Source organism: Eumetopias jubatus, unplaced genomic scaffold (genome assembly GCF_037043125.1).
Source record: "Eumetopias jubatus isolate StellerSeaLion01/CBP00866 unplaced genomic scaffold, mEumJub1_p1.0 scaffold_10, whole genome shotgun sequence".
NCBI classification, from domain to species: Eukaryota; Metazoa; Chordata; class Mammalia; order Carnivora; family Otariidae; genus Eumetopias; species Eumetopias jubatus.
The window spans coordinates 70,227,180-70,254,828 of record NW_028274816.1 but is presented as its reverse complement, the minus strand read 5'-3'; the positions used below and the strand labels follow the sequence as shown (position 1 = coordinate 70,254,828).

General features: G+C 51.4%; 1 protein-coding gene and 1 non-coding gene across 2 annotated transcripts; one reads left to right on the top strand and one right to left on the bottom strand.

Moving 5' to 3' along the window:
- Positions 1 to 157: 157 nt before the first annotated feature.
- Positions 158 to 20,628, bottom strand: ADORA2B (adenosine A2b receptor). Its single transcript, XM_028089586.1, has 2 exons — positions 20,294 to 20,628; positions 158 to 821 (listed from the first exon to the last, which is right to left on the bottom strand). The coding sequence occupies exons 1-2, from the start codon at positions 20,626 to 20,628 to the stop codon at positions 158 to 160; spliced, it is 999 nt and encodes a 332-aa protein (XP_027945387.1).
- Positions 10,877 to 11,007, top strand: LOC114198229 (small nucleolar RNA SNORA18). Its single transcript, XR_003607067.1, has one exon. It is a non-coding gene; the product is annotated as a small nucleolar RNA SNORA18 (small nucleolar RNA).
- Positions 20,629 to 27,649: the final 7,021 nt, after the last annotated feature.

Sequence of the window (27,649 nt, the reverse complement as noted above, 5' to 3'; positions counted from 1 at the left end):
GACTGATAACATGTGCACATTAGCTGGGTATGGGGTCACTCGAGAGGCAGCCCGGGTGCTGACACGGTGTAGCTGTCTTCAACAACGGCGGTCAGCCAGTCCCGTCCCGTCCCTGTGCTGATTGTGAACGTGCGTCTTGAAGAGGCCGGGCCCTCGGTCATAGGTCCACATCAAGGGCAGGCTGTGCCCCTGCCTGCCCATTCCCGCTCTTGAGGACATCTGTCTGGCAGAGGACATACCTGGAGATGATTTTGTGAAAAGTATAGCGGAAGTCTCGGTTCCGATAGGCATAGACAACAGGATTGACCACCGAGTTGGCATGTGACAGGAGAATGGCCGTGTTCATTGCCCACTTGGGCTTATTCTTTGCCCGGGCTGGCTGAAAGAGACTGACACAGTTGATGGCATGTACTGGCAGCCAGCAGAGAGCAAAAATGCCAACGATCATGGCCAGGGACTTGGCGGCATGGATCTCCCGCTGGATGATGGTCCTGGAGTGGTCCATCAGCTCCATGTGCTGAAGCTGCCTGCAGGCCACCATGAAGATCTTGATGTAGATCACCAGCATGATGATCAGCGGGGGCAGGACGCACCCAAAGAAGTTGAAATATACCATGTAGCTCATGGGGACCACGTTCTCAAACAGACACTTCACGAGGCAACAGCTTTTGTTGGTGGCTCCATCCCAGGGTTCCGTGCAGTTGGTGGCACTGTCCTTACTGTTCCACCCCAGGAACGGGGTCAGTCCGATGCCAAAGGCGAGGACCCAGAGGGCAGCAATGACTCCTCTCGCTCGAGTCCCAGTGACCAAACTCTTATACCTGTCCAAAAGAACAGCATCTGTTATTGTCAGCGCGCAGAACTCTGTCACCGGAGTGCGAGACCCCGCCTCTGCTTTGGTTCCGTGGCCTTTACCCCAACAATCTTTAGGGTTCACCCTCAGGGGGCACCGTGGCCTTTTACCCTCAACGTGAAGACACGCAAATAGGTGGGAACACCTTTGCTCCAACAAGCTAAGAGTTTCATTCTTGACTTACTAGCTCAGCTCTGTTGAGTGACAAATCATGGTCAGTGAGAACAAGGGGAGAAGTGCTTTCTAATTATCCACATTCCGGTCTGTGAGTCTAGGTCTTCTGTAAGGCACTGTTCTAGGTGGTGCGCCGCACCAATGAACAGAACACCCAAGACCCCTGCTTTGAAAGAACTTACGCTGTAGTAGGGGGAGACTGATGATCCTAAACAACAAACATGTTAGTAAATTCTGTGGTGTGTTAACAGGAGAGGTGTAGTATGAAAAAAGAAAATGCAGAGTAAGGAAGATCAGGACTGGCAGGGACTGGAGTTTTCAAGAGGTCAAAGGCGGTTTCACTGATTCGGTGAGACTTGAACAAAAGCCTGAGGAAGTGCGGCTCGGAGCCCCCAGGGCCCCAGCGGCACTCCCTGGCGGCCCTGGGCAAGACTCCTCCTAGCCTCCCACAAATAGACGAGAGGTCTGTCTCAGACCGTAAGAACAGCCCCCTCTGGAAACTGTTGGAGAACAAGACTTCTGGCAACCTCCCTCTCTCTGCTAGCAGCAAAGCTGATAAAAACGGGGAAATACTGTAGCAAATATTAAATAACTCGAGTAGTTCTAAAACTTGAAATCTTGTTTAAAACTGCTAGAAATCATAACGCACAATTTAGACATTTTGCCATAAACGAGCCCATATGTGGTTTACGTAGCAAAGCTATCAGGCTTGCTATTCAGTCGGTCCATAATATGTATTCAATGTCAGGGATTGAGTCAATGAGAAAAAAAATCTTTCCTTAACCTCTGGGAAGACAATTGGGAAATAACTGGATACACGTTACCTTAAGACCTGTCTCTGGAAAGTGTCCAGTTTCCCCGGCCGGCAGTAGAAAGCCTGTACTCAGCGCGGCCCACAGCACCCTGCAGGCCGCCCCCCGCCCCCCGCCCCCCGCCTCATGCTGCTTTCGACCTGCGATAATAAAACACCTGTTCCTGTTTCAAGGGTCACCTCCGTTCCCGATCACCTCTCAGGCTGAGGTGGCCACTCCCACTCTCTGGCCCCAGACACACCTGGCATAGAGCTGATTTATCTATTACGTGTGTTTTCCCCTCAGCTAGAATGTCAACCTCTTAAGGACTGGCACCTTGTCCCTTTTGTACTGGTGTCCCAGGGCCCGGCACATATATAGTAGGTTCTTAATGATGTGGCCATTATGAATGCATTCCTTATTTGTTACCTGATTTGTTATCAAACGGCTTTAAAAGAACATTCTACTTAGGAATACCTAATGCTACGGGCCTGGACAGGCAGGGGAGCCGGTGCAGTTTGCTGAGAAAGTTAACAGAGATCTCGCCTCATAAGTGACAGTGATCCCTCATCTTTTCTCCTCCGTCTGAGGGCCACTCTCTGCAATGGGCAGCGCGATCGTGGGGCCTTTACTACAAATGACCTGCTGGGCTCTGTTGCTCACTGAATTTTCCTTGGCCAATAAATCCATCTATTTCTTGGGGCGCCTGGGTGGCTCGGTTGGTTAAGCGACTGCCTTCAGTCATGATCCTGGAGTCCCGGGATCGAGTCCCGCATCAGGCTCTCTGCACAGCAGGGAGTCTGCTTCTCCCTCTGACCCTCCCCCCTCTCATGGGCTCTCTCTCTCTCTCTCTCTCTCAAATGAATAAAATCTTAAAAAAAAATCCATCTATTTCTAAATCCTTTCTGCTTCCCTCCTCATTCAGGAATCTACAGCCATTCCTTAAAAAAAAAAAAAAAAAAATGTTATTCCTGTCCATTACCCCACCAGAGAATGCAGTCAGTCCCTGCAGAATAACCAGCAGCCTCCCTAAAAGCCAGGCACTTAGAATCACAGGAATTTAGATCTATGAGGCCACTTCCTCAGAAGCCTGCGCTTTCTCTCTTGTTGTTCACAGGATTCAACTGTATTTGAGTACAGCTGAATACAGGCCAGTCCAGGGCCGGGATGAACTGTATTTGGGGTAAGCAAACTCTCTGGTACGGAGCGGCCTGGAGTGGATACATGAGGTGGTTTCGGCCAATGAGACAGAAGGAAGTCTGCTAGGGTACTTCCAGGAAAGATTTTACTTCTTGATAAAAGGAGAGAGACCCATGAGGAGGGCTCTTCCCCCTTTGCTTTTGATGCTCCTATGGGAGGCTGTGATGCCTAAAGCTGTAGCAACCATCTTGTGACCATGAGGGGCTAGCCTGGAGACAAAGCAATGGCAAAGCAAAAGGAAGGAAAGAGCCCGGGTCTTTGATGATCTTTCTGAACCACTGCACCAACCCTAGAACCATCATGGCTCCACATTCGGGGTCAAGAAATCATTAAATGTCTTGATTGCTTAAGCCACTGTTAACCAGCAGCCAAAAGCATACAAACTGGAAGGGACTTTTCTCTCTTCTAATCGACACTCTCTTATTTTACAAATGAGGGAACAGAGATACAAAGTCTTTGAGTAACAAAAGCAATAAACGAACCAGAGACCAAAGCTAGGTCAGGACTCTCAACCTGTGTTCCTTGTACCACATTATGCTGAGGCTTATTTTACTTGACTGTTTTTTTTTGTTTTTTTTAAGCAACATTAGACACCGTACATGGAGGGATCACAGGGGGTGGCTTCCCACCAGAGTTCAGAACAACAACCGGAATCCACCTACATCTGAACTCAGAACTGCTGGATCCTGCATGTGTGAAAAGCTACTTTTATGCTCAACTGACTTAGATAAAGCAGATGATTCCATCGGGGAGCAGCTGGTCACCACTTTGTGAACCCCCCCCAAACACAGCTTTTTTCCCCGTTGGTTCATTATTTCATTCAGAGCTCTTCCTTCGGACCAGGCACTCTGTTAATCACTGGAAACATAATCACAGCCCTTCTGGGTTGTAAAGCTAATGAAAGAGAAAGTAAACAAGTAAACAAACGTGTCATTACAAATCAGAGTTGAGTTCGGCCACACCAAAATGAATAGGATGCCGGTAAGAGAAAAACAGGAAGACTTTGGACAGAGGATGTTGGAAAAGGCCTCTTAAGCAAAGCTAGGTTCAGAAGGAGTAAAAAATTACAAGAGTGACGGCGCCTGGGTGGCTCAGTCCTTAAGTGTCTGCCTTCGGCTCAGGTCATGATCCCAGCGTCCTGGGATCGAGCCCCGCGACGGGCTCCCTGCTCTGCAGGAAGCCTGCTTCTCCCTCTCCCCCACTGCCCCTGCTTGTGTTCCCTCTCTCGCTGTGTCTGCGTCAAATAAATAAAATCTTTAAAAAAAAAAATTAGAAGAGTGGAGAGGAGAGCATTCTAGTCAGAACAGCATGGTAAGGCTTTCAGACAGGAAAGGATTTTACTTTCCTAAAGAAGCAAAAGGAACTGAGTGACCTAAGACGAGGCAGGGCCAGCTCATAGGCCATGGGAAGGAATCTAAATTTTGATATTCCAAGTGCAGTGGGAAACTGTTGAAGGCTTATTTTAAGCAAGGGAATGGTGCTGATTTATGTTCTGTAAAGCTCACAGTGTGGAGACTGAATTTTAGGGAAGAAGAAAAGCAGGTCAATTAGGAAACTCTATTGGTGGTGCACTCAAGAGAAACTGTTGACGTGGACCAGGGTGACCGCAAAGATGGTGCCGACCGATCTGCCCTTTGGAGGGAGAACCAACAGGTCTTGAAAACGGGTTGGATGTAGGAAGATGAAAAATCGCGGATGAGTCCTAGGATTTTTCCCCTCCCGTGCACTAATGTTTTTTAATTCGTTATACGGAAACAGTATCAAGGGGATTAAGAGCAAGAGAATGGTGGATGTTAGTATCCGGATGAAAACGATCCCGAGAGAGGGAGAAGACGTACCAAAAAGGCCAGACTGTTAAAGCGGCTGAGAATCTGCGGAGGCTGGAGGAGGTGGGTCCAGGGCTCGTGTGGAGGGACACGCCGCCGTGGCAGAAGGAAGGAGGGGGGCAAGGCCAGGGCGGGGGGGGGGCGGTGGCTAGAAGACCTTCGAGAGCCGTGGTCACCTCAGCCACGGAAGAAAAGCCGTCCCCCCAGAGAGCGGGAAGGCCGAGGTGTCTCAGCGAGGGCAAGAGGGAGCTTGCTAGAACTCTGGGGTGGGATGCCTGCCTCTGTGGTTTTGACGGTGCGGCAGCCTCTGTTGAGGATGAGGTGCAGGCTGACCCGTGCAAGTGCGAGGCCGAGGAGCAGTGAGAAAGACGGACAGGAGCTCAGAGCAGGGTGCGGACGCTCGGGCTGGGCGCCAGGGGCGGCGGGTGCGCACAAGGGCGCTAGGGGGCGGGGGCGGGGGCTGCGTGCCCGGGAGCATCAAAGGTGCGGGTCTTCTGCGGGAGGGACCGGGACGCTACTCTGGAAAGGAGTGGAGAGAACCAAGAGGAAGCGCTCGAGCCCGAGTCCCCACCCGAGGTCCCGGGTGTAGGCAGACATAAGGGAAACCGTGTCCTTGGGGGTCAAGGCCAGGTGGCCGAGGGGGCGTCCGGAGAAGAGTCCGAGAAGACCCAGGGATCCGGTGGTGGCCGGGGGAGCACAGAGCTTGGGAAGGCGAGGCGGGGCTTTCGGTCCAGCCAGCCAGGGAAATGTACAGAGCACGGCGGGGATGAAAATCTGCTGAATTCTTCCGAGGCCCTAAAATACTCGGCTGAAGAGGAGACTAAATCCGCGTCTCCATTTTCATCTTTAATGTGCCAAGAGTACTTGAAACTTTAAAGGAGAAAAAAAAAAAGTTCATCATTCCTTCCTTCATCTAAAACAAGGCTTCCTCCCTCATCTCCTAACTGGTAGATCGTTTCCCACGCTGGCGGCCTTTGAACCACATGAGCAAAGTCCTGGGGCCCCGCGCCTGCAGACGCGCTCCCCCAAGCCGGGACACTGAGCCCGCGCCGCCGACGCACCTCCTCCAGGCGGCCTTCCCATCGCGCTCAGACCGTGCCTTTCAGGGCACAGCTGGGCTCACTCCAGTTTACGGACGAGGCAACCAAGGCTCAGAGGGCTTACGTTATTGGCCTGCTGCCCTGAACTGCAGTCAGGACACAGACTCCATCTAACCTGACTCCAGTTTTGCCACAAGTAGTCCTTTCCCTGCTCGGGACCAGACGGCTCCTCTCCCCAGTCCCGGCTCCCGCCTCTGCCGGTCCCTCAGCCACAGGCCCACCTCGGGGGCAGCCAGCCACGGGTCTGCCGCTTCGCTTTCTTCCCCGCACACGTCTGCCCTTGCCGGAGCTGCTCGCTGGCTCCAGGGACCTCCCCTCCGGAGCCGGCCACGTGGGAATGGAGGGCTTAAGGCAAGAGGCCCCCGCTACTTTCTTGGTAAGCAGTCCTTAAAAGGCAGCGCAGAGTCTTCCTTTACTCTGCTGGAGGAACAGCCAGACCCACAGGAGAAGCACGGGCTCCAAAGACAAAAACACGTTTAGCGCGGGCGCTCCAGCTCCATAATGGCACACGCTGTCCACGAGACCCATGCCCGGGCCCAGGCCCCGGTGGGAGGTAGTCGGGGATGCTGGAGAAAGCAGGCAGGTGTCCCCGCACCGAGCAGGATGCTACCAGGGATGACCCCTGGGCTCCCTGGCGTCTCACGAAGGCTCTAGTAACCTCCTGCCCTGTCCTCTCATCTCCTCCTCGCAGCCGTTGGGGCCCCGTCCCTTTCCAGAATGCCCGTCTCCTTCCCTGGCCCCACCTCTGGCCTGCGCATTCCGCGCTTTCCTCCCTCTACACCAGCGGCTCCCACAACATCCTCCTGTGCGCGCACGCACGTGTGTCCCCAAAACATTCCCGAAAGGCAGGGGTCAAGTTTTTCCCTCCATCTGCCCCTACGCCAGTCTCTGCCCGGCTGTGGGGGGCACCGAGCACAACAGGAAGGCCGAGGAAGCCGGACATAGGTCCCCAACGTAGGAGGTGTCAATAAAATGTAGAGATGACTAAAGGAAGCATAAGCAGCTTTATTATCCCAAACGAGCACGAGCACTTCTCTCCCACACAAAAGGGGTGTTCTGGGAAAATCCTGGCTCTGCTGCTCTCTGCTGGGCACGGGGCTGGGCTGTGACCCGCCCATTCTCCCTCGAAGGGGCTCATTAGCTAAGGAGATTGACAGAAAAACGGTCACAAGGAGGGACTCAACAAAGGGAACAGTGTGGACACAGGTTACATAAGGCAAAGCGGAATCGCCAAGTTCCACATAACAAGGGCTGGCCTATTTCTGGGGCAGGGTCTCCTCCCTCCCGGGCTCTGCCGCCCTCCGCTCAGACCAGGCTGCCTTCTTGGCCTTAGAAATCAGGATTCCCAGCTCCCGGGTGCTCTGAGATCAACATATGCCCTTGGGTGGCTGCCCTGGCAGGGTGCCGGGGCGGGGGGGGGGGGAGGGGGAAGGGAGGGCTGCACTCTGGTGTCAGAGAAATGGGGACAAAACGGCTGCAGAACCCACCCCCATGGCTGCTGGGGCTTCTAACATAGAGAAGGTATTCAAAGCACTTTATGGACGCACAGCTCTAGGGAGATGTGCGTGGAGTCCTGTCGCATTGTATTCCTAACACAAACATTTCTGCTTTAAAGCATGTGAATATACATTTTGGGAAAACTTCATGTTCCCTAAAAGTGCCCACGAATGATAACAGGATGTATATTGAAATCGGGTTAGGACAGACCCCCTCAAAACTTATAAAATGTCATAACTAGAACACTAACGACTCGGAGCACCCGAGCAGGCAGCTCGGCAGGGCCGGAGGCTGCCACAGCGAATATTAAAAATGCACCCAAAAAAATCTAGTGGAAATTCTGGCAAAACCTGAATTAGAGCAAGGCTGGTAAGTGCCAGGACAAGGCGGATGAAAGAGCTGTCCGGAGCCAGGGGACTGTAATTAAGTAGGGCACGGGGGGCCAGGCTGGGAGACGGCTTTCGGAGGAAGCCGGCCCAGATGCAGGCACTGTTGGGTGTTTTTCTTCCTCCCTGTTCCCCTTTGGGCTCCTGCGCCACAGCCGTCAAACAGAGGGCTTTTTCCTTTCCTGCTGAGAGCTACTCCCGCGATCCCAAGCCCTTTCACCGGGGCCAAACCATGGATGAACCAAAGCAGCCTGCAGGGGACCAGCATTCTCCCCCTCCTCACCCATAACATGTGCATGAGCTCACATTACAGAAGTTCACAGGGAAGCAGACCAGTTCGTCCTGAAGTGCAGCGCCGTGCTCCCCAGGGACCCCCACACCGATCCCCATGGCGGCCCTTCCCCAAACCTCCCACATAACCATAGTTTGTGTCTCCTGCCACCGAAGCATGCGCTCCTTAATGGCAAGACTCTATCTCGTTCACTGCTGAATCAGAAGCACCAACCGTGGGCTGGGCACACAAGTGCTCAACAGGAGCCTGAATTTACAAGAGAACAGGACTCTGGTCTTAATCACACAGACATGTGTAACAGCCACTTGGTAGCTCTAAGCGAAACAAGGCAGGGGGCATGGGGACGTGTCTGGCTTGCACTTCAGCGTATACTTCACAAGAAGCTATCTGCAGAAAAGGGACGTCTTTGTGCTCAGTAGCTGCTTCAGATTTCTCATGGAACCAAACGAAAAGGGTTTGTGAATGGGTGTCATGGGGGCGCCCGGGTGGCTCAGTCGTTAAGCGTCTACCTTCGGCTCAGGTCACGATCCCGGAATCCTGGGATCGAGCCCCGCATCGGGCTCCCTGCTCCGCGGGAAGCCCGCTTCTCCCTCTCCCACTCCCCCTGCTTGTGTTCCCTCTCTCGCTGTGTCTCTCTCTATCAAATACATAAAATCTTTAAAAAAAATTTTTTTTGTAATAATTCTGGCAAATAGCTCTTTTTTTTTTTTTTTTTTTTTTAGGCCTTCAGGCCTAGTGCTTCCAAGGAGGCCAGGACCCTCAGCTACTCTGGCTCTTGGTGGTGGTGGTGGTGGGGGGAGGGGTTCTCATCTACTCTAACAGGTTCGGACTTGCCTGAATCCCAGTGGCTGACCCGGCAGGGGCTTGAGCTGGGCCCACTGCTGCACGTACAGGTAGCCGGACAGGATGCCACTTGTCCTTCGCAGTCACCCAAGAACAATGGAGGAAGAATGCAGGTGGCTGAAAAGAGAGCCGTCAGCACTCCCCACCAGCTTCCTGTGGCTAGGACATAGTCCACTGTGGTCTGACGGTGAGTCAACGCACTGAGGTCGAAGATGGGGACCAGGACCGGGTCTCCCCGAGTTCACCTTGGAGGCTGTTTTTTTGGTGAGTCTCACATTTTGGTTTTCATGTATCGGGGGGACTCAGGGACAGCCTGCAGTTGCTGGGCTCCAGACTCTGATTTTCAAATGAAATAAGAGCCTGTAAGAGAAAGGGCCGCTGCCTGAAACCAAACCAGAGAATAAAAAGATACCTTGTCTTCTCCCCCATAAAGTACTCTCCCACACTGCTGCCATCAGGAGGCACATAATATCGGTATGTCCCATTACTGATGATGTTAGCTTGGATCACCTGGTTACCACGGTTTCTGCCAGATTTCTCCACTGTAACGATTTTTCCCTTTGGATTTAGCAGATACCTTGGAATAGGTACTTTGAGACTACATATTTTGCTCTTCATCAGACTTTCACCAATGAGTTTTAGCACCTATTGATGATTCTTGCCTGAACGAGTTATTACTATGATAGTTGCCAAATGATGATTCGCTTAACTCAAGCATTCCTACTCATTAATGAGATGGCATTCTCCTGTAAGCAAGAGTTCTTCCCACTCATTATTTAAAAAAGGGAAAATCTCCTAGTTCTTTCACTGTGAGGGCCTAGCAGAAAGGATACTCCGGGGGCAATGAGCACACTGACCCAAATCTTGGTTTCTAAATACCATTCTCCACGGCTCCTTGGAGAAATGGCTGATTCCAAAGCCGGAAAACACAATGTGAGCTGGCAAAACCCTCCTGTGACAGAAAGTAAGGAAGTGCTCAAAAAATTGATGGGAACACTTCTCAAAGTGAACTTGAGTGGGCTCCCACTGGCTCATTTTGAGCATCAGAATGAGAAACACACACGGTTTAGAACACATTGAATGAAAATAAAACCCCATAAGTCCATTCTGATATTTAAAAAAATAATTTTTAAGGAGGAGCAGGGAGAAGGTAAAACTCTTTTTTTATGAAGAATGCCAACTGATCAAGATGGAAGGAATGAAAAGAAAGAAAATTGCCCTTTTACATGGTAATAACTGACTCAGGCAAGAGTCATCGCCAGGGAGAACATACCCTTACAGTGTTACAGTGACTGAGCGCTGGCAGAGACAGCTGTAAGCAAGTGATCAGAGTTAAGACCCCAACAATGGGACACGTGGAGATGGCACGCCTTCTCACATGATGGATCCAAACAGACATAACATCAGGTAGACAGTATTTGTCCAGTGAGAGAGCTGGGACCTTATCCTAAGGCACTGGGAGTATTAGGTAAAGGAAGGAGGGGCAATCAGGTTTTTGTTTTAGAAAGACCGCTGTCTTGTAAGGAATGGGCTAGGAGGGCAAGCTCGGACGCAGAGAGACCAGATGTGAGCCTAGATGGGACCAAAGAGAAGTGACTGGGGAAGGATATAAGAAACCCAAATGGAGGGCGCCTGGGTGATCCCCGAGTCCTGGGATCGAGCCCCACATTGGGCTCCCTGCTCCGCGGAAAGCCCGCTTCTCCCTCCCCCACTCCCCCTGCTGGTGTTCCCTCTCTCGCTGTGTCTCTCTCTGTCAAATAAATAAATAAAATCTTAAAAAAAAAAAAAAAAAAAAGAAACCCAAATGGAAAAAAAAAAAATGCAACTGAGAGGACCTGTTCTGTAACATCTTTCAATAAAGCTTTAAAGTTCTCTATGTTAAATAAATAAATAAACAAACAAATAAATAAAGCAGCTGAGCTTTATCCTGATGGGGTCTTTTCTGTAGACCTACATCGTTGGGAACGCCTCATACAGAACACGTGTGGTTTCCTTTATTCACAGAACTATGTGTTGGATCCATGGGAAAGAACTACAGGACATGATCGTCTAAAACTATGAAAGACCTAAGAGTCACATTTTTTAAACCGCAGGCATTGGCCAATCCCTACAATCTGCAATTCTAGGGTGTGAGAGTCTAGGGGGGTGTCTGAAGTTGAGAACCAGGCAGATCCATCCACTCTGACCCTAAACGTGGCCCTAAAGTCAAGAAAGTGGATCCCAGAGATTACAGGTGGGGAATTTCTGAAATATGTCCATATTCAAGTAGAGATCAAAGAAACCCAAGTGAAAGAATTGTGGACTGACAGTGACAACCGTGGATTAAACAAAAATTTTATTTATTTAGAGAGCAAGCGTGCATGTGGCAAGCAGGGGGAGGGGCAGAGGGAGAGGGGGGAGAGGGCGGAGAGGGAGAGAGGGAGGGGGAGAGAGAGAGAGAACCTCAAGAAGGCTCCACGCTTGGGGCAGAGCCTGACCTGAGCCAAAATCAAGAGTCAGACACTTAACCCACTGAGCCACCCAGGTGCCCCAAAAGTTCTTTTTTATAGGACTATTTTAAAGATTATGATTCTGACTTTGGAGGAACTTAGGTGATTGGCAGTGGAAAGAATCACATATAAAATTCCTTAAATAAAAATTTATTGACTTAAAAATATTTTTATAGGAAACCTTTTCCTTTAGTTTTTTTTTTTTTAATATTTTATTTATTTATCTGAGAGAGGGAGAACACGCAGGAGCAGGGGGAGGGGCAGAGGGAGAAGCAGACTCTTTACTGAGCAGGGAGCCCAAGACTCTGGGATCATGACCTGAGCCGAAGGCAGATGCTTAACCGACTGAGCCACCGAGGTGCCCCCCACCAAAACTTTTTTAATTAAAAAAAAAAAAGCAGATTTGACAGTGGTATTGAAATCAGCATTGGAAATCGAGAGGTCATCTACAGAAAGGGAGTCTGCTTCTCCCTCTGACCCTCTTCCCTCTCGTGCTCTCTATCTCTCATTCTCTCTCTCAAATAAATAAATTCTTTAAAAAAATAAAGAAAAAGCAAGCAAGCAAGCAAGCAAGCAAGCAAGCAAGCAAGCTGCTCTAGGACGTCGGTGGGTGGTAGGATTGCAGCAAAACAGTCAGTAAACCAAGAAGGTGAGGCTCAGAGAGGGGCGAAGAGCCTGCATACGTTTAGTGAGGGGAAAAGCCTGCAGAGGAAAGAGGCTGCCATGCAAGAGGCTGGGGAAATGAACAATGCTGGAACCCCACAAAGCTGGAGGAGGTGGCTCCAGAGCCAGGTGGAAGGACCACCCGGCCCAAACTCCCCAAGCTGCAAGCTCAACCACCTACTGTATCACTTGGCCATAACCTGTGCGCTTCCCCGAGGCCCCCATGTGTGGGGGGACGGGGTCACTCTGGACTCCTCCCGTCCCCATCATGCCCAACATCAACCAAGTCAGCAAGTCCTCTGGAACCTGTTCCCAAAGATCCCATCTTCTAGCCGCAAGATCCTCAGTGTGTGGGGTCCATAGAGACCCACGCGCAACCATGCAGGCCGACCGCATAGTTCACACCCTGAGTCCACCCTGCCCGGCCCGACCCGCCACGTCTCTGGTCCTTGTTCACAGACTATGGTCGCAGGGCCCATATTTGGTCCTTAGGATTCTTTCCTGTCCTGGTCTCTTGGCGATGAGGCTTCACCTGTGACCCCTCTCTGCCTCAAACTCTGGCAGACCTCTTGGTTGGCTTCAGACATCAACCGTCCCGGGTGCAGAAGTCCCGAGTTCACACATCTCGACTCTCTCTAGGCTCCGCCTCCATCTCCACGGCCCCTGCCCTGGTCACGCTCTCTTCCTTCACACCTACAGGACAGCTGGGCAACCCTACCCAATCTTGTCGCCTCCCACCCACCCCCTTGCTGTCTGCCGGAGTGCCCGTTCTATAATGCAACCCTGACCACATCAAACTCCTGATGAAATTCCTACACTGGCCTTCCAGGTCCCACTTAGTTACCACTTCTCAGAAAAATCCCATTTAAATGACAGAAGAGAAACAGAGAAGGAAAATAATTCATAACCATCCTAGAAGTAGAAGTGGAGGGTGATAGCAGCAAACTAGAGATTTTAAGGAGTTTCCAGAAACCAGAGGGCAGGCAGGATCATCAGGATGGGGCAGGGCCCTACATCAGAAACAGGGAGGGCCAGGAAGAGAGGCTCCAGTCCAGTAGCCAGCAGGTGCCAGAATGGGATTTAGAGAAGAAACGGAAATCAAGGGAAAGACTGCCTGCGCACCAGCTTTGTGAGCTGTCTCACTCTTCCGTTCACTGTGCCCCCATCTCCCATGGAGCATGGACCCCCTTCACCCTCCACCCTCTCCCCAAGCTGCAGCGTGAGACCTCGTGATGGAAGAGGGGATGGGAGGAAGTTGTGATTACATACACTTTGTGCCACGTGAAGGAGTCTGAACCATGCGAATCCAAAAAAGGTTTTATTCAAAACTGACTCAAAAATTGTTAACCTCAAATCAAAAGTAAAAATATGAATTTTGAATGTTACATTCAAAAAAACAATAGAGAAACTAGGGAGGGAAAGTCAAGGAATTCTTCCAGAGGAGAATAAAAAGCTAAAGTGTTGGAAACTCATATATAAGAGAACTTTTAAGAGACAAAGATCGGGGCACCCAGGTGGCCCAGTCGGTTAAGTGTCTGCCTTCGGCTCAGGTCATGATCCCAGGGTTCTGGGATGGAGCCCCACACCGGGCTCCCTGCCTCAGCATGGAGTCTGCTTCTCCCTCTCCCTCTGCCGCTCCCCCTGCTTGTGCTCTCTCTCTCTCTCTTTCTGTCAAATAAATAAATATATAAATCTTAAAAAAAAAAAAAGAGGGGCGCCTGGGTGGCTCAGTCATTAAGCGTCTCCCTTCGGCTCAGGTCATGATCCCAGGGTCCTGGGAATGAGCCCCGCATCGGGCTCCCTGCTCAGCATGGAGTCTGCTTCTCCTTCTCCCTCTGCCGGTCCCCCTGCTTGTGCTCTCTCTCTCTGTCAAATAAATACACAAATAAATAAATCTTTAAAAAAAGAGAGACAAAGATCAGTCAAAGAGGGGAAGTCTCCACCCATCGCTTACAACTCCCAGAAGGAAAGAACAGAGAAAGGGGAGATAAAAATATGATCAAGAGTGTTCTATAGTTTTCTGAGTACAGATCCTTTGCCTCTTTGGTTAGGTTTGTTGAGGAAGACACAAAGAAATGGAAAAACGGGGGCACCTGGGTGGCTCAGTCATTGGGCGTCTGCCTTCAGCTCAGGTCATGATCCCAGCGTCCTGGGGTCGAGCCCCACATTGGGCTCCCTGCTTGGCGGGAAGCCTGCTTCTCCCTCTCCCACTCCCCCTGCTTGTGTTCCCTCTCTCGCTGTGTCTCTCTGTCAAATAAATAAAATCTTAAGAAAAAAAAAAAAAAGGAAAAACGTTCCACGCTTATGGATTGGAAGAACAAATACTGTTAAAATGTCTATGGTACCTAGAGCAATCTACACATTCAATGCAATCCCTACCAAACTACCATCCACTTTTTTCACAGAGCTGGAACAAATAATCCTAAAATTTGTATGGAACCAGAAGAGACCCCGAATAGCCAGAGGAATGTTGAAAAAGAAAACCAAAGCTGGTGGCATCACAATGCCTGACTTCAAGCTCTATGACAAAGCTGTCATCATCAAGACAGTATGGTACTGGCACAAAAACAGACACATACATCAATGGAACAGAACAGAGAGCCCAGAAATGGACCCTCAACTCTATGGTCAACTAATCTTCAACAAAGCAGGAAAGAATGTCCAATGGAAAAAAGTCTCTTCAACAAATGGTGTTGGGAAAATTGGACGGCCACATGCAGAAGAATGAAACTGGACCATTTCCTTACACCACACAAAAAAATAGACTCAAAATGGATGAAAGACCTAAATGGGAGACAGGAAATCCATCAAAATCCTAGAGGAGAACACAGGCAGCAACCTCTTTGACCTCAGCCGCAGCAACTTCTTCCTAGAAACATCGCCAAAGGCAAGGGAAGCAAGGGCAAAAATGAACTATTGGGACTTCATCAAGATAAAAAGCTTTTGCACAGCAAAGGAAACAGTCAACAAAACCAAAAGACAACCGACAGAATGGGAGAAGATATATTGCAAATGACATATCAGATAAAGGGCTAGTATCCAAACTCTATTAAAGAACTTACCAAACTCAACACCCAAGGAACAAATAATCCAATCAAGAAATGGGCAGAAGACAGGGGCGCCTGGGTGGCTCAGTCGTTAAGCATCTGCCTTTGGCTCAGGTCATGATCCCAGGGTCCTGGGATCGAGCCCCACATCGGGCTCCCTGCTTGGCGGGAAGCCTGCGTCCCCCTCTCCCACTCCCCCTGCTTGTGTTCCCTCTCTCTCGCTGTGTCTCTCTCTGTCAAATAAATAAAGAAAATCTTTAAAAAAAAAAAAAAACGGGCAGAAGACATTAACAGACATTTCTGCAGAGAAGACATTTAATGCCCAACAGACACATGAAAAAGTGCTCAACATCGCTCGGCATCAGGGAAATCCAAATCAAAACCTCAATGAGATATCACCTCACACCAGTCAGAATGGCTAAAATTAAGTCAGGAAACGACAGATGTTGGTGGGGATGTGGAGAAAGGGGAACCCTCCTACACTGTTGGTGGGAATGCAAGCTGGTGCAACCACTCTGGAAAACAGTATGGAGGGACCTCAAACAGTTGAAAATAGAGCTACCCTACGACCCAGCAACTGCACTACTGGGTATTTACCGCAAAGATACAAATGTAGTGACCCGAAGGGGCACCTGTACCCCAATGTTTATAGCAGCAATGTCCATAATAGCCAAACTGGGGACATGGGCTCAGACTCGGGCAAATGCCGCACCTGCTGCTGGTTTAAGTCACCGCTCGGGGCTCAGGAGTGCACACGCACAGTGGAGGGTTCGTAACGAGAGAGGAGCACCCAAGTCCCTCCGCCCCAGTCCCGGGTGACTTTTCCTCCAGTCCTGAGAGCCATGTTCCCTTCCGTAGGTAACAGGCTGGCCCCAGGACTACGCATGGCCCTTGCCCATAGCACCTGCCGGCTTTCTGAGCACCTCTTCTCCCCCATTCTCCCTCAGGCCCGTGAGAGCCCTTCAGAAGATGGTTCCCCCCCCCCTTTTCTCCATTAAAACTTATCAGACCATCTTTTTTCTGACATTATTTCACCAGACGGCTCTGCCCATTACCGGTACCTGCCGTCTGGGACCCTCCCCCGACACACACTCTTCACCCAGTCACTCACATATGCACCCAAAATACGGGTGCCTGCCCCGTGCCAGGCAACATGCCCAGTACTGGGGCCCGGAATTTAAGAACAAGCCCCTCCTGGGAGTCAAAGAGCTCATGCCCGGGGCAGAAGGAGACCATAACCCGCGACCAGGTAAAGACCTACTTTAGGGCCAAGTCAGTGATAAGTGAAGGCAGGGGCCGGGAGAAGCCTCTTCAGACTGGCCCGGGAAAAGAGCCTGGGCCCCCGTGGGGCTGTGGTGGGCGAGGCGGGGAGGGGACAAGGTGGGTGGGCAGAGGCCAGATCGTGGTGCCACATTGGCATTTTACTCCTAGGCACCACGGCCCGGCGTTAAGCAGGGGAACCAGGCGATCTGATTTAAGACTCAAATCCTCCTCTCTGGCAGCATTCTGGAGAATGGCTACAGGGGAGCCAGGGTAGGTGAGACGGGGGTCCCAGGAGCTGGCCCGGGGGGCTGCTGGGAGGACGTGTGTGATGAGCTCCAAGAAGGAACCGTCAGATTCGACCCACAGGAGGTGCACTGAGCGGAAGACGCGCCGGAGAGGCTCAGGGCGGAGGGCCACAAAGAAATCCACCGGCGGTGGGGCGGGGGCGGGGGAGTGGATTTCAGTGCATCCACCAGTTACTGGTGGCTTCCTGGGGCTACTGCAACCAAGTGCCCCAAGCCTGGTGGCTCGAAACTATCTATCCCCTCACAGTGCTCGAGGCCAGAAGCCTGCAAGCCAGGCGGCAGGGCCACGCTCCCTGCCAGAGGCTCTAGGGCACGAGCCGAGCCGTCCCAGGCTTCTCGCCGCTTCGGCTGGGGGCCCCGCCTCCATGTTCACGTGGCCTCGCCCTCCCTCTCTGCAGGTCTGTTTCCTAAGGATGTGATGGCATTTAGGGGCCACGGGATAGATAATCCAGGACAAAGTCCTCCTCTCAAGATACAGAGAAAGTACTATTCATTCCTTTCCCACATAAGAGGAACATCCACAGGTTCTGGGGGGTTAGAACATGGACACCTTTCAGGGAGGCCACCGTTCGACCCACGAACGGGAATGGTCTCGAAGAGAAAGAGAACAGGGATGTGGAAGAAGGGAGGACTCACGGAGGAGTGTCCCTGGGAAGGTTGGAGGGGTAGGACCCAGAGCTGAAATTCTTTCTTAGCTTTATTTTGAAACAACACCAAAGGTGAATCTTGAACTAGAGGAAGCGGCCTTTCTTCTGCGTGTGGGCGCCCCTCACTCTGAAGGCCCGGGACAGTGCCTGGCGTGAGCAGACACTCCTCTTTTTTTAAGTCCAGCCAAAATTGTCATGTTTGTGCCCAGCATGACCTTGGGGCTCCCCTTTCCCTCTGCACTGTGATCTCCCTGATGTCACTAAAACTTTACCCTTGGCAACTGGGTGGCAGGTGGGGCCTGTGGTCTCTGCGGCCGTGGGCTGTGCTCACGGCTGGCTGACCACTCGGGCCTCGAACCCAGAGCCTCAGGGCACGGATGCTGTTGGAGCCCGCCACACCTGTGACGGGGCGGGGGGGGTCCCCAAGGCCAAGTCCAAGGATCTGCCAATCCCCCAGTTAAAGATACTAACACTGGAATCTCCTGCCCATACGCCACCCCAGAGATTCTGACCCAGCAGGGCCCTGTAATCCTGCATCTTAGCCTGCTCACAGGGGGCCATACTCCCTAGAAGCAGGAAGTGCTAGCAGATGAGGGATCTTCCCCCGGGAGGGCTCAGGAGCCCTGAGAACCTGCACCCTCTCCAACCCGCGGTGGGGGTTGGTGCCAGGGCAGGTCAGAGGCCAGAACCTTCCCGGGGCGGGGAGAAGAGGCTGCCCGCACACCCTTCCTCCACACCTCTGAACTCTCAGGGGCAGACCAAGAGGCCTGGAAGGGGATGAGCTCCGAGGCGCCTCCCCACTGACCATTCCTCCCACCCTACTCCAGCATCTCACCGCCCTGCCCTTGGCAAATGCAAAGGAGATGTTCAGGGCCTGTGATTCACATTGCTTTCCCTTAACACACCCACACCCATTTTTTTTTTCAAGACCCCGCCCAACACAAACCAGGACAAGAACCAACAGATTTCAACCTTTATGGAACTTCCTGCTCCGCGGGGCACAAGGGATTCTTCCAGTAACTCCTGGTGGGCGGGGGTCTCTCTGAGCTTTTGCCTGGAGCAAAGCCAAGGGGCTTCTGTTAAATGGGCAACTCGGGCTGGGAGCTCGGGACTGACTGCCTGCTGGATGCAAACAGTCCCAAAGGCCATCAAGTCACCAGCATGAAGACCAAGAGGCAGGAAGAGGGCCCCTAAGAGGCCATACCATGCTGCCCCAAGTCTTGGAAATCTCGGGACTTGGTCACCTAATGGAATGCACAAGGCCACCTGGTCCGATGCCAAGGGCAGCAGCAGGTGGAAAGGCCTGGACACAGAGACCAGGCCTACAGCCCGGCAGGAGGTTCCTGTTCCCACGGGGAGCAAGGACACAACCCACAACTCCCAGGTTCAGCGTGTCTGCCTGCTCTAAAGGCTTCTAGGCGCCTTCTCCTGGCCAATTCCCTCAAACACATTTCCCTTACAACCAGCAATTGACTGCAGACAGATTCTGCTTCCAGAAACAGCAGTATGCTTTCTACCCGCATCCCAAACACTGATCCCACACACAGCCCTGTAAGACAGCCTGATAATGGCACAGTGGGAATACGGTGCCAACTCTGAGTTCAAGTCCTGGCGCCGACACTCATTCCGGATGCATCATCCTAGATGCATCATCCTGAGCAAGACTCTAATCTCCCTGAGCCACCAACCCCCTTAGTACCTACCCTCTGAATTACAGCAAGAATGAAAGGATAAACGGACAGTACAAACTGCCTCTCAGACTTGGCACGCAGTCGGCACTCAATAAATTCCTTCCCTTCCTTCCTGCTCCCGTGACTCCGTTTCCCTTCCCAGCTCCAAACCCAAAGAGATCCATCCAAAGCTCACCCAACTCAGAAATGCCAAAAGGGCCCCGGCAGGGAAGGCAGTAAATAATATCAATCGGCCCTGAGGTTCCCTGATACTCCTGCTTTCGGAGTGCTCAACTTTGATTGAATTCCATCATCAGCTACCACTGGGGCCGCACTCCCACGGCTGGCTGGCTCCACCCCCTGAAACCTACATTTTTCTCATTAGGCAGAAGAGACCACCCATAAATTCTCCAGTTTTCTGAAATCCTGTTGGCTCCGTCCCCAGCCTGCTGGGACAGGGCAGTGGAGGGTAAACAAGGTTACACAACGGGGCATGGGGCTCGGAGGCTGTGCTTATTGGCCCACGCAGCAGCACTTTGACTCTTAAAAGTATACGGAGGTGATTTGGGTCACCATTCAGCAGACAGGCACAGATGTTCCTAACGTTCCCTAGCGTTAACTGGGTCCTCCCCCCACCCCCTACCCCTGGGCCGGCCTGGCCCTAATTTTGTGGCAGGTACATTCTGAAGTTGGGTCTTGAGTAGGCCCAGTGTCCAAGGCTGCCCTGGGACCTCCCCAGCCTCCTGGACCCCCAGGACTCAGGGGGCGCGTCGGGCCGCTGCTCTGGACCCGGGCCTCGGCCGTGGGTGGGAGGAAACAGTTTGGGGACCTCGCTCTGGGTCGGCCGCGGGTGACGGGTGGAAGGAAACAGTTTTCGCCACAGAGGAGGCGATGGCATGACCAAACCTCCCGCGCCCGGGCCTCCACCCGCCCGTCGGGGGTGGCGCTTTCCCCGAAGTTTCCACCGCGGGCCGGCGACCAGGGACCGCACTCCCCAGAACTCCTAGAGCTGTCCCTACGCAGATCCCCTTAAAAACACGTGCGCATCCGGGGGAGCAGAGGCCTCCAGGAGCCGGCCCCGGGCACCGGGAGGGTCTGGGCAGCCCGGGCGCACGTGTCTCCAGGCTGGGAACCGGAGCCCAGAGCGCCCCGCGCGCGCGCGCCTGCCAGCAACCCTGGGCCTGGAGCGGGCGCTCCTTTGCGGGACTTCGAAGGGGCCCCGCGGCCGGGGGCGCCGCGCGCCTCACCTGAGCGGGACGCCGATGGCCAGGTACCTGTCGACGGCCACGGCCAAGAGGCTGAAGATGGAACTCTGCGTGAGCACCAGCACGAAGCAGGCGAGGAAGAGGCAGCTGTGGAAGTCGGTGCAGAAGCCCAGGCTGATGGTGATGGCAAACGGGATGGCAAACAGCCCCACGGCCACGTCGGCCGCCGCCAGGGACACCAGGAAGTAGTTGGTGGGCGTCTGCAGCGCGCTCGACGTGCCCACCGCGGCGCACACCAGCACGTTGCCCGCCACCGACAGCGCGGCGATGGCCAGCTCCAGTGCCACGTACAGCGCGTCCTCCGCCTCCAGCGGCATGGCCGGGCCGACCCAGCCCCTGCGTCGCCTACCCGGGCCGCGCTGGGCGCGCGGTTGCCGCGTGGGCCCCGCGGGGCACGGCCGGAGCGCCCGCACCGCGCGTTCGCCGCTCGCGTCTGACCCACCAGGCTCTCACGCTCCGGCCCGGGATTCCGGGGGCGGGACCCCGGGGAGGCGGCGACGCCCATTGGCCGGCGCGCCCGCCCGTCTCGGACCCCACACCCCCCCCCCGGCGGAGCACCGCCCCTTCTCCCGAGCCGTGGACCCCTTATCCGCCCGCGCGGGGCCACACGGGGCTCAGCAGCGCACGCCGGGGCGCGGGCTGCAGACCCCAGGGCGTCGTATGGTGGCGCTGTCCGGCGAAGTCAAGTTCCCCAACTTTCCCTTAGGCTCCAACTCGGTGGGTGTGTCCCGAGCGGTCGCACTGCCAACCAAGGCGGCGGCGCGGCGCACGCAGAGCCCGGGCCGCCCGGGGGTTTGGGACCCGACTCTCCCCCGGGCGCCCGCCAATGCCCCCCCCAACCACGCCCCCCAGCCGCTCCACCGCCGGGCGCGGCGCGCTGAGGACCTTGAAGCCTTTGGGCCTCCCCCACCCGAACCCTGGGCACCCCACTGGTCAGGCAGGGCTCGCCTTGCAAAGTGGACGACGTGCCGCAGGGAGGGGACGAGGGGCCTGAACTCGAACGTTCCCACCTGATGTGTCCCTGCGGGTCGCGACACCCCGACGGCAAAGATGGCTCTGGAACGGTGCGGCTCTGCACCTCCCCAAACCTGTGCCTGCCCTCCCCTGCTTCTGGGACTCAGTTATTGACCTTACCACCCACCTTCACCCACTCTAGGAAGTGTGCCGACACCCTCCTCCATCCTTCCCGACATCCAAATCGGTAGTGTTACCAATTCTGCTTCCAGAGCTCTGCTTCTCTTCTCCCCAAAGCCCTGTCTCAAGCGGGTTCCTCCTCACAGGCGTCTCCCATCATCCCTCCCTCACCTCGGCCCTGGGTCCCACCAACACCATCATTCTAGACCACAGCTGGCCATGCCATTCTCTGACCCCAAATCCTTTGCTAGCAGTCACCAGACAAGGTAGTTTAAAAGACTGTCAGGAAATGGAAAAGATGCTTGCAAAATAATCATAAGCAAGTCACCTCCATAAGTCACTTCCTGGAGTTGACTGCTAAAGGGAGGAGGAATTCTTTTGGGAGTGATGAAAATATTCTAAATGTGGTGATGGTTGCACAGCTCTGTGAATATCCTGAAAAACCACTGAACCGTACACTTCAAGTGGGTGGATTGGATGGTATATGAATTACATCTCAATGTAGCTGTAGGAACAACAAACCCCCTCAGCCTCCAACAGTCATGACCAGTACTCTCTGCCTCTGTATAACAAAGGCAACACATTTTCCAAAAATATTCACCACAGATGTCCTGGATGGGCGAGGTTATTATTATTATTTTTTTAAGATTTTATTTACTTATTTGACACAGAGAGAGAGAGAGAGAGACCGAGAGAGCACAAGCGGGGGGGTAGGGCGGCAGGCAGAGGGAGAGGGAGAAGCAGCAGGCTCCCCACTGAGCAGGGAGCCCGATGTGGGACTCAATCCCAGGACCCCGGGACCATGACCTGAGCTGTAGGCAGCCGCTTAACAGGCTGAGCCACCCAGGCGCCCCAGTGGGCGAGGTTATTATAAGGGATTTTTTTCCCTCTGTTTTCCAGGTGGTTTTGTTACTTCTATAATGGAAAAAAAAAACAAAAAAACCTTGATTTTATGTTAAAATATTACCTGACGCACAAATGCCATGCCCTGGCTGAGATCCGATACCACCTTCTCCACCACCCCCATTTCCATAGACACAAACTACTGTTATCACATAGATGGTAAACTGGAACCTTGCAGAGATCAAGGGACTTACTTATCCAAGTAGGGGCGGGGGAGGGTGAAGGAGTCAGGGGAGGCTTCTGGCACAGGTGGCTTTTGCAGAGTGGGCACAACTTGGCAGTGGGGAGGCATCCAGGTGGGGAGCCGTGCCGGGCAGACGTTGGGGCAAGAGGCTCGCTCAGGGACAGCCATGCTCAGGAGAGTAGAGAAAGGAAGACGGCCTGAGCAGGGAAGGCTTCAGCGGTGAGGAAGGAGGGTTGGGTTGTTCTCCCGGAGGTATTGGGCACCAGCCCCGGGAGGCCTCGGAGCAGGGCAATGATGGAGCAGAGCAATGATGGAGGAGAGAATTATCTGGCAGCAGTAGCTGGAGAGTTGGCAAAGGAAGAGGAGACAGCAGGACAGAGGCCAGCTGGTTGCTGTGAGTGCTTCCCGTACACTCTGCAGCCTCCAGACCCTGGGCTCAGCTCCAGCATTTTCTGGGCCTGGAATCCCCATTTCCCCTTTTTAGAGCCCAACCTCCTTCAGGCAACTTCCCCCAAATCACCGGAGCAGGAAGGGTGCCCCCCGCGCAAGGCTGTGTCCTCGGCGCGCCTGCTGTGTTCCACGTGACTGGTGTCCACCTGTGGACACCCACCAGCAGAGCCTCCCTCCTCTCTGTCCTCTCCCCACCGGGCCCCCACCCGGCACAGTGCCCTTCACTATACAACCACTCTCTCCTCTTCACCAAGTTTACGGGAAATGTACCGAATGATCCTGACTCCCTTGACCCCCAGTCTGGAACTCACATGGGTTATGAACTGGACTCATGGGGTCCCCTTGAGGGTGACAGTAATGGCAAAGTCAACTGTTGAGAAAACAGAAGAAAAGGTGGAGGCTGAGGGAGTCATGAGGTTTAGTCTCTAAAGTAACCGGGGTGAACAGAGCCCATGTCTCAGCCGCAGAGAACCCAGGTTTGATTCCCAACTCTGAGGTTGACCTTGGGCAAGCTAATTAATCTAAGCTACAGTTTCTTAAGCATAAGATGGAATAATAATACTTACCTCACAGGGGTTGGGCTATAAAGGGGGCAGGAGGAACCATCTGCCATGTGACCACCCGTAGCATCTAGACTCCTTGAAAACTATTGCTGTGATGGGAGCATTTGGATAAACTAGGAGTAGAGTCCTAGCTACCCAAGTGGGTCTTTAATTGGTCAAAGTGGAAGCGTACCTTTTGTGAACCAAATGACCCTCTGAACTTCCAGATGGCTGACACCCATTCTCCTATCTCCCACTCCTGATCCATCTTGCCCGAGCTGCCAGAAGAGAATCAGGTGGCATCCAGATGGCCCCAGAGTAGGTGCAGTACCTAGAGATGTTGTCAAAGACCCAGACTCTCTCTGCCTTTTTGTTTCATCTTAGGTTTATTGCCTCATGGTCACAAAAAGGCTGCCACTGCTGCAAGCATCGTTTGCTCACACAGCCCCACTGAAAGCCATGAGGGAGCTAAATTCCCTGTTGTTTATCATGGGGCAAAGTCTTGGATCACACACTACTCTAAAACTCTCATGAGCACAGGAAATCCATGGGGGGCGGGGAGTGTGGAGAGATAAATTTGCTGATGTTAGGAGTGAAAAAGAGACATTACTACCAACTACACAAAAATAAAGAGGAGAGTATATAGTAATACCGTAAACAATCGTATACCAACAAATAAGATAACCTACATGAAATAGACAAATCCCTAGAAAAATGCAAACTACCAAAACTGACTCAACTGACTTTAATTTAGAAATTAAAAATATGAATAAATCTATAACAAGTAAAGAGACTGAATTGGTAATGGAAAAACATCCCACAAAGTCCAGGCACAGATGGCTTCACTGGCAAATGTTATGAAACATTTAAAGAAAAATGATACAAATCCTGCAAACTGTTATAAAGGAATTTCACAAAAAGGGGGAGGAACACGTCCCATCTCCTTCTGTGTGGCCAGTGTTATCCTGATACTACCCCAGAGAAAGGCATAACAAGAAAATTACAAACCAGTTGTCCTTATGAATATAGATACAAACATTCTCAAGCCACAACTAAATCTAGCAACATAGCAAGGATTATATACCACGAACAAGTGAGATGTATCCAAGGAATGCAAGGTTGATTTAACATACTAAATCAATCTGTGTAATACACCCTATTAATAAAATAAAGGACAAAAATCATATGATCATATTGATAGATACAGAAAAAGCAAATCTAACACCTTTCATGATCAAAAATAATCATCAAAAATAAAAAAATAAAAATAAAAATAAAAAAATAAAAATAGAAGGAAACTTCTTCAATCTACTAAAAGCCATCTAGGGGCACCTGGGTGGCTCAGTCAGCTGAGTGGCCAACTCTTGGTATTGGCTCAGGTTATGATCTCAGCGTTGTGAGATTGAGCCCTGTGTTGGCTCTGCACTCAGCTGGGAGTTGCTTGAGAGTCTCTCTCTCCCTCTCCTCTGCCCCCACCCCCACTCTCTCTCCCATGCCTTTCTTTCAATAAATAAACAAATAAATAAGCAAGCAAACAAAAGAGTAAAAGCCATCTATGGAAAACTCATAGCCAATAGCATATTTAATGGTAAAAGACTGAAAGATTTCCCTCTAAGATCAGGAGTAAGACCAGGATGTTCATTCCTGCCACTTCTATTCAACACTGCATTGGCAATTCTAGCCAGGACAGTGAAGCAAAAAGAAAAATAAAAAAAAGGAATAAGGGAGGGGGGAGCACCTGGCTGGCTCAGTCGGGAGATCATGTGACTCTTGATCGCAGGTGGTTGGCTATAGAGCTTACTTAAAAAATAAATAAGTAAATAGGAATAAGAGGCACCCAGATTGGAAAGGAAGAAGTAAAACTATCTCAATTCACAAATCCCATTATCTTGAAGATAGAAACTCTAAGGGAGGGCGCCTGGGTGGCTCAGTTGGTTAAGCAACTGCCTTCAGCTCAGGTCATGATCCTGGAGTCCTAGGATCGAGTCCCACATCGGGCTCCCTGCTCAGTGGGGAGTCTGCTTCTCCCTCTGACTCTCTCCCCTCTCATGTTCTCTCTCACTCTCTCTCTCTCTCTCAAATAAATAAATAAAATCTTAAAAAAAAAAGAAAGAAACTCTAAGGGACCCACAAAAAAAAAAACAACCCTATTAGAACTAATAAATGAGTTTAGCAACATTGTAGTATACAAGGCTGCTATCTTGTTCACAATATAAAATCAACTATATTTTTATTTGATAGCAATGAACAACCCCAAAAATGAAATTAAGAATACAATTCCACTGGGGCGCCTGCGTGGCTCAGTCAGTTAAGTGTCTGACTCTTGGCTTCGGCTCAGGTCATGATCCCGTGGGTTGTGGGATCAAGCCCTGAATCAGGCTCCTAGCTCAGCAGAGTGTCTGCTTGAAAGATTCTCTCCCTCTGTCTCCTGCCCTCTGCTTCTGCTCGTTCTCTCTCTAAAAATAAATAAATAAATCTTAAAAAAAAAAAAGAACACAATTCCATTTACAATAGCATAAAAATGAATAAAATTCTTAGGAATAAACTGAAGAAGTGTAAGACTTGGGATGCCTGGATGGCTCAGTCGTTAAGCGTCTGCCTTCGGCTCAGGTCATGATCCCAGGGTCCTGGGATCGAGTCCCACATTGGGCTCCTTGCTCAGTGAGGAGCCTGCTTCTCCCTCTCCCTCTGCTGCTCCCCCTGCTTGTGCTCTCTCTCTCTCTCTGACAAATAAATAAAAATCTTAAAAAAAAAAGAAGTGTAAGACTTGTACAATGAAAACTGTAAAACATCACTGAAAGAAATTAAAGAACACCTAAAATAAATGGAAAGACATCCTATGTTCATGGATTGGAAGACTTAAAATCTGGGTAAGATGGCACTACTACTCAAATTGATCTGTATGTTCCAATACAATCTCTTTCAAAATACTTGCTGATTTCCTTGCAAAAACTGACAGACTAATCCTAAAATTTATATGGAAATGCAAAGGACCTGAAATAACCAAAACAATCTTGAAAAAAAAAAAGGCAAAGTTGGAGAACTGACACTTTCTGATTTCCAAACTTACTGCCAATCGACAGTAATCAAGACCACGTGGTTCTGGCATGAAGGCAGACATATAGATTGTTGGAAGAGAATTGAGAGTCCAGAAATAAACCCTTACACTTACGGTCAGTTTATATTCAGCAAAGGTCCCATGGCAATTCAACGGGGGAAAGAAAGGCCTTTTCAACAAATGGTGCTGGGACAACTGGATAGCCACACGCAAAAGAATGAAGTTGGACCCTTACTTCATACCTTACGCAAAAATTAACTCAGATTGGGTCAAAAGGCTAAATAAACATAAGAGCAAAACCTATAAAATTCTTAGAAGAAAACACAGATGTACATCTTGTGACCGTGAATTAGGCAACAATTTCTTAGATAGGACACCAAAAGCCCAAGCAACCAAATAAAAAAATAGATAAACAGGACTTCATCAAAATTTAAAACTTTTGTACATCAAGGGGCATTATGAAGACAGTGGAAAGACAGACCACAAATTGGGAGAAAATATTTGCAAATCATATATCTGATATCCAAGAATCTAGGACTTTTACAACTCAATGACAGAAAGACAAATAATCCCTTTTTTTAAACAGGCAAAGATTTTGAATGGACATTTCTCCAAAGAAGATACCCAAAGTCAAGTCCCGTAGCTTATAACTTGATGCTATGCAAAGAGGTGAAGCGGCTGAGGCTGAGTGAGTGGATGCCTTGCCCAGGGCCACCGCACACAGCTGGTGAGTGACAGAGCTGTCTCTTTAACCAGGTCTGTGTGCATCCTAGCTGCCCTCCTGGCAATGCCCACATCTGCCCCACGCACAGCCAGATCTCCCTGCAGATCCTTAGTAAGGAAAAGGGCACTGAGGTTTTTCTTAGACATGTGGTTTCTTTCCGATACCAGTGGACTTTAAGGATATCAGATCTCCAGTTACACAGAAAGGGTGCCGGGGAGGACTTCTGGAATACGACGAAGAGGTGCTCCCGGGATGACTTCCGGCTCAGGCACTTAGGAAAGGTAGGCGGTTGAAGCACTAGGCTACAGGGGGGAAGATGTCTGGTGAGATAACATGGAAATTG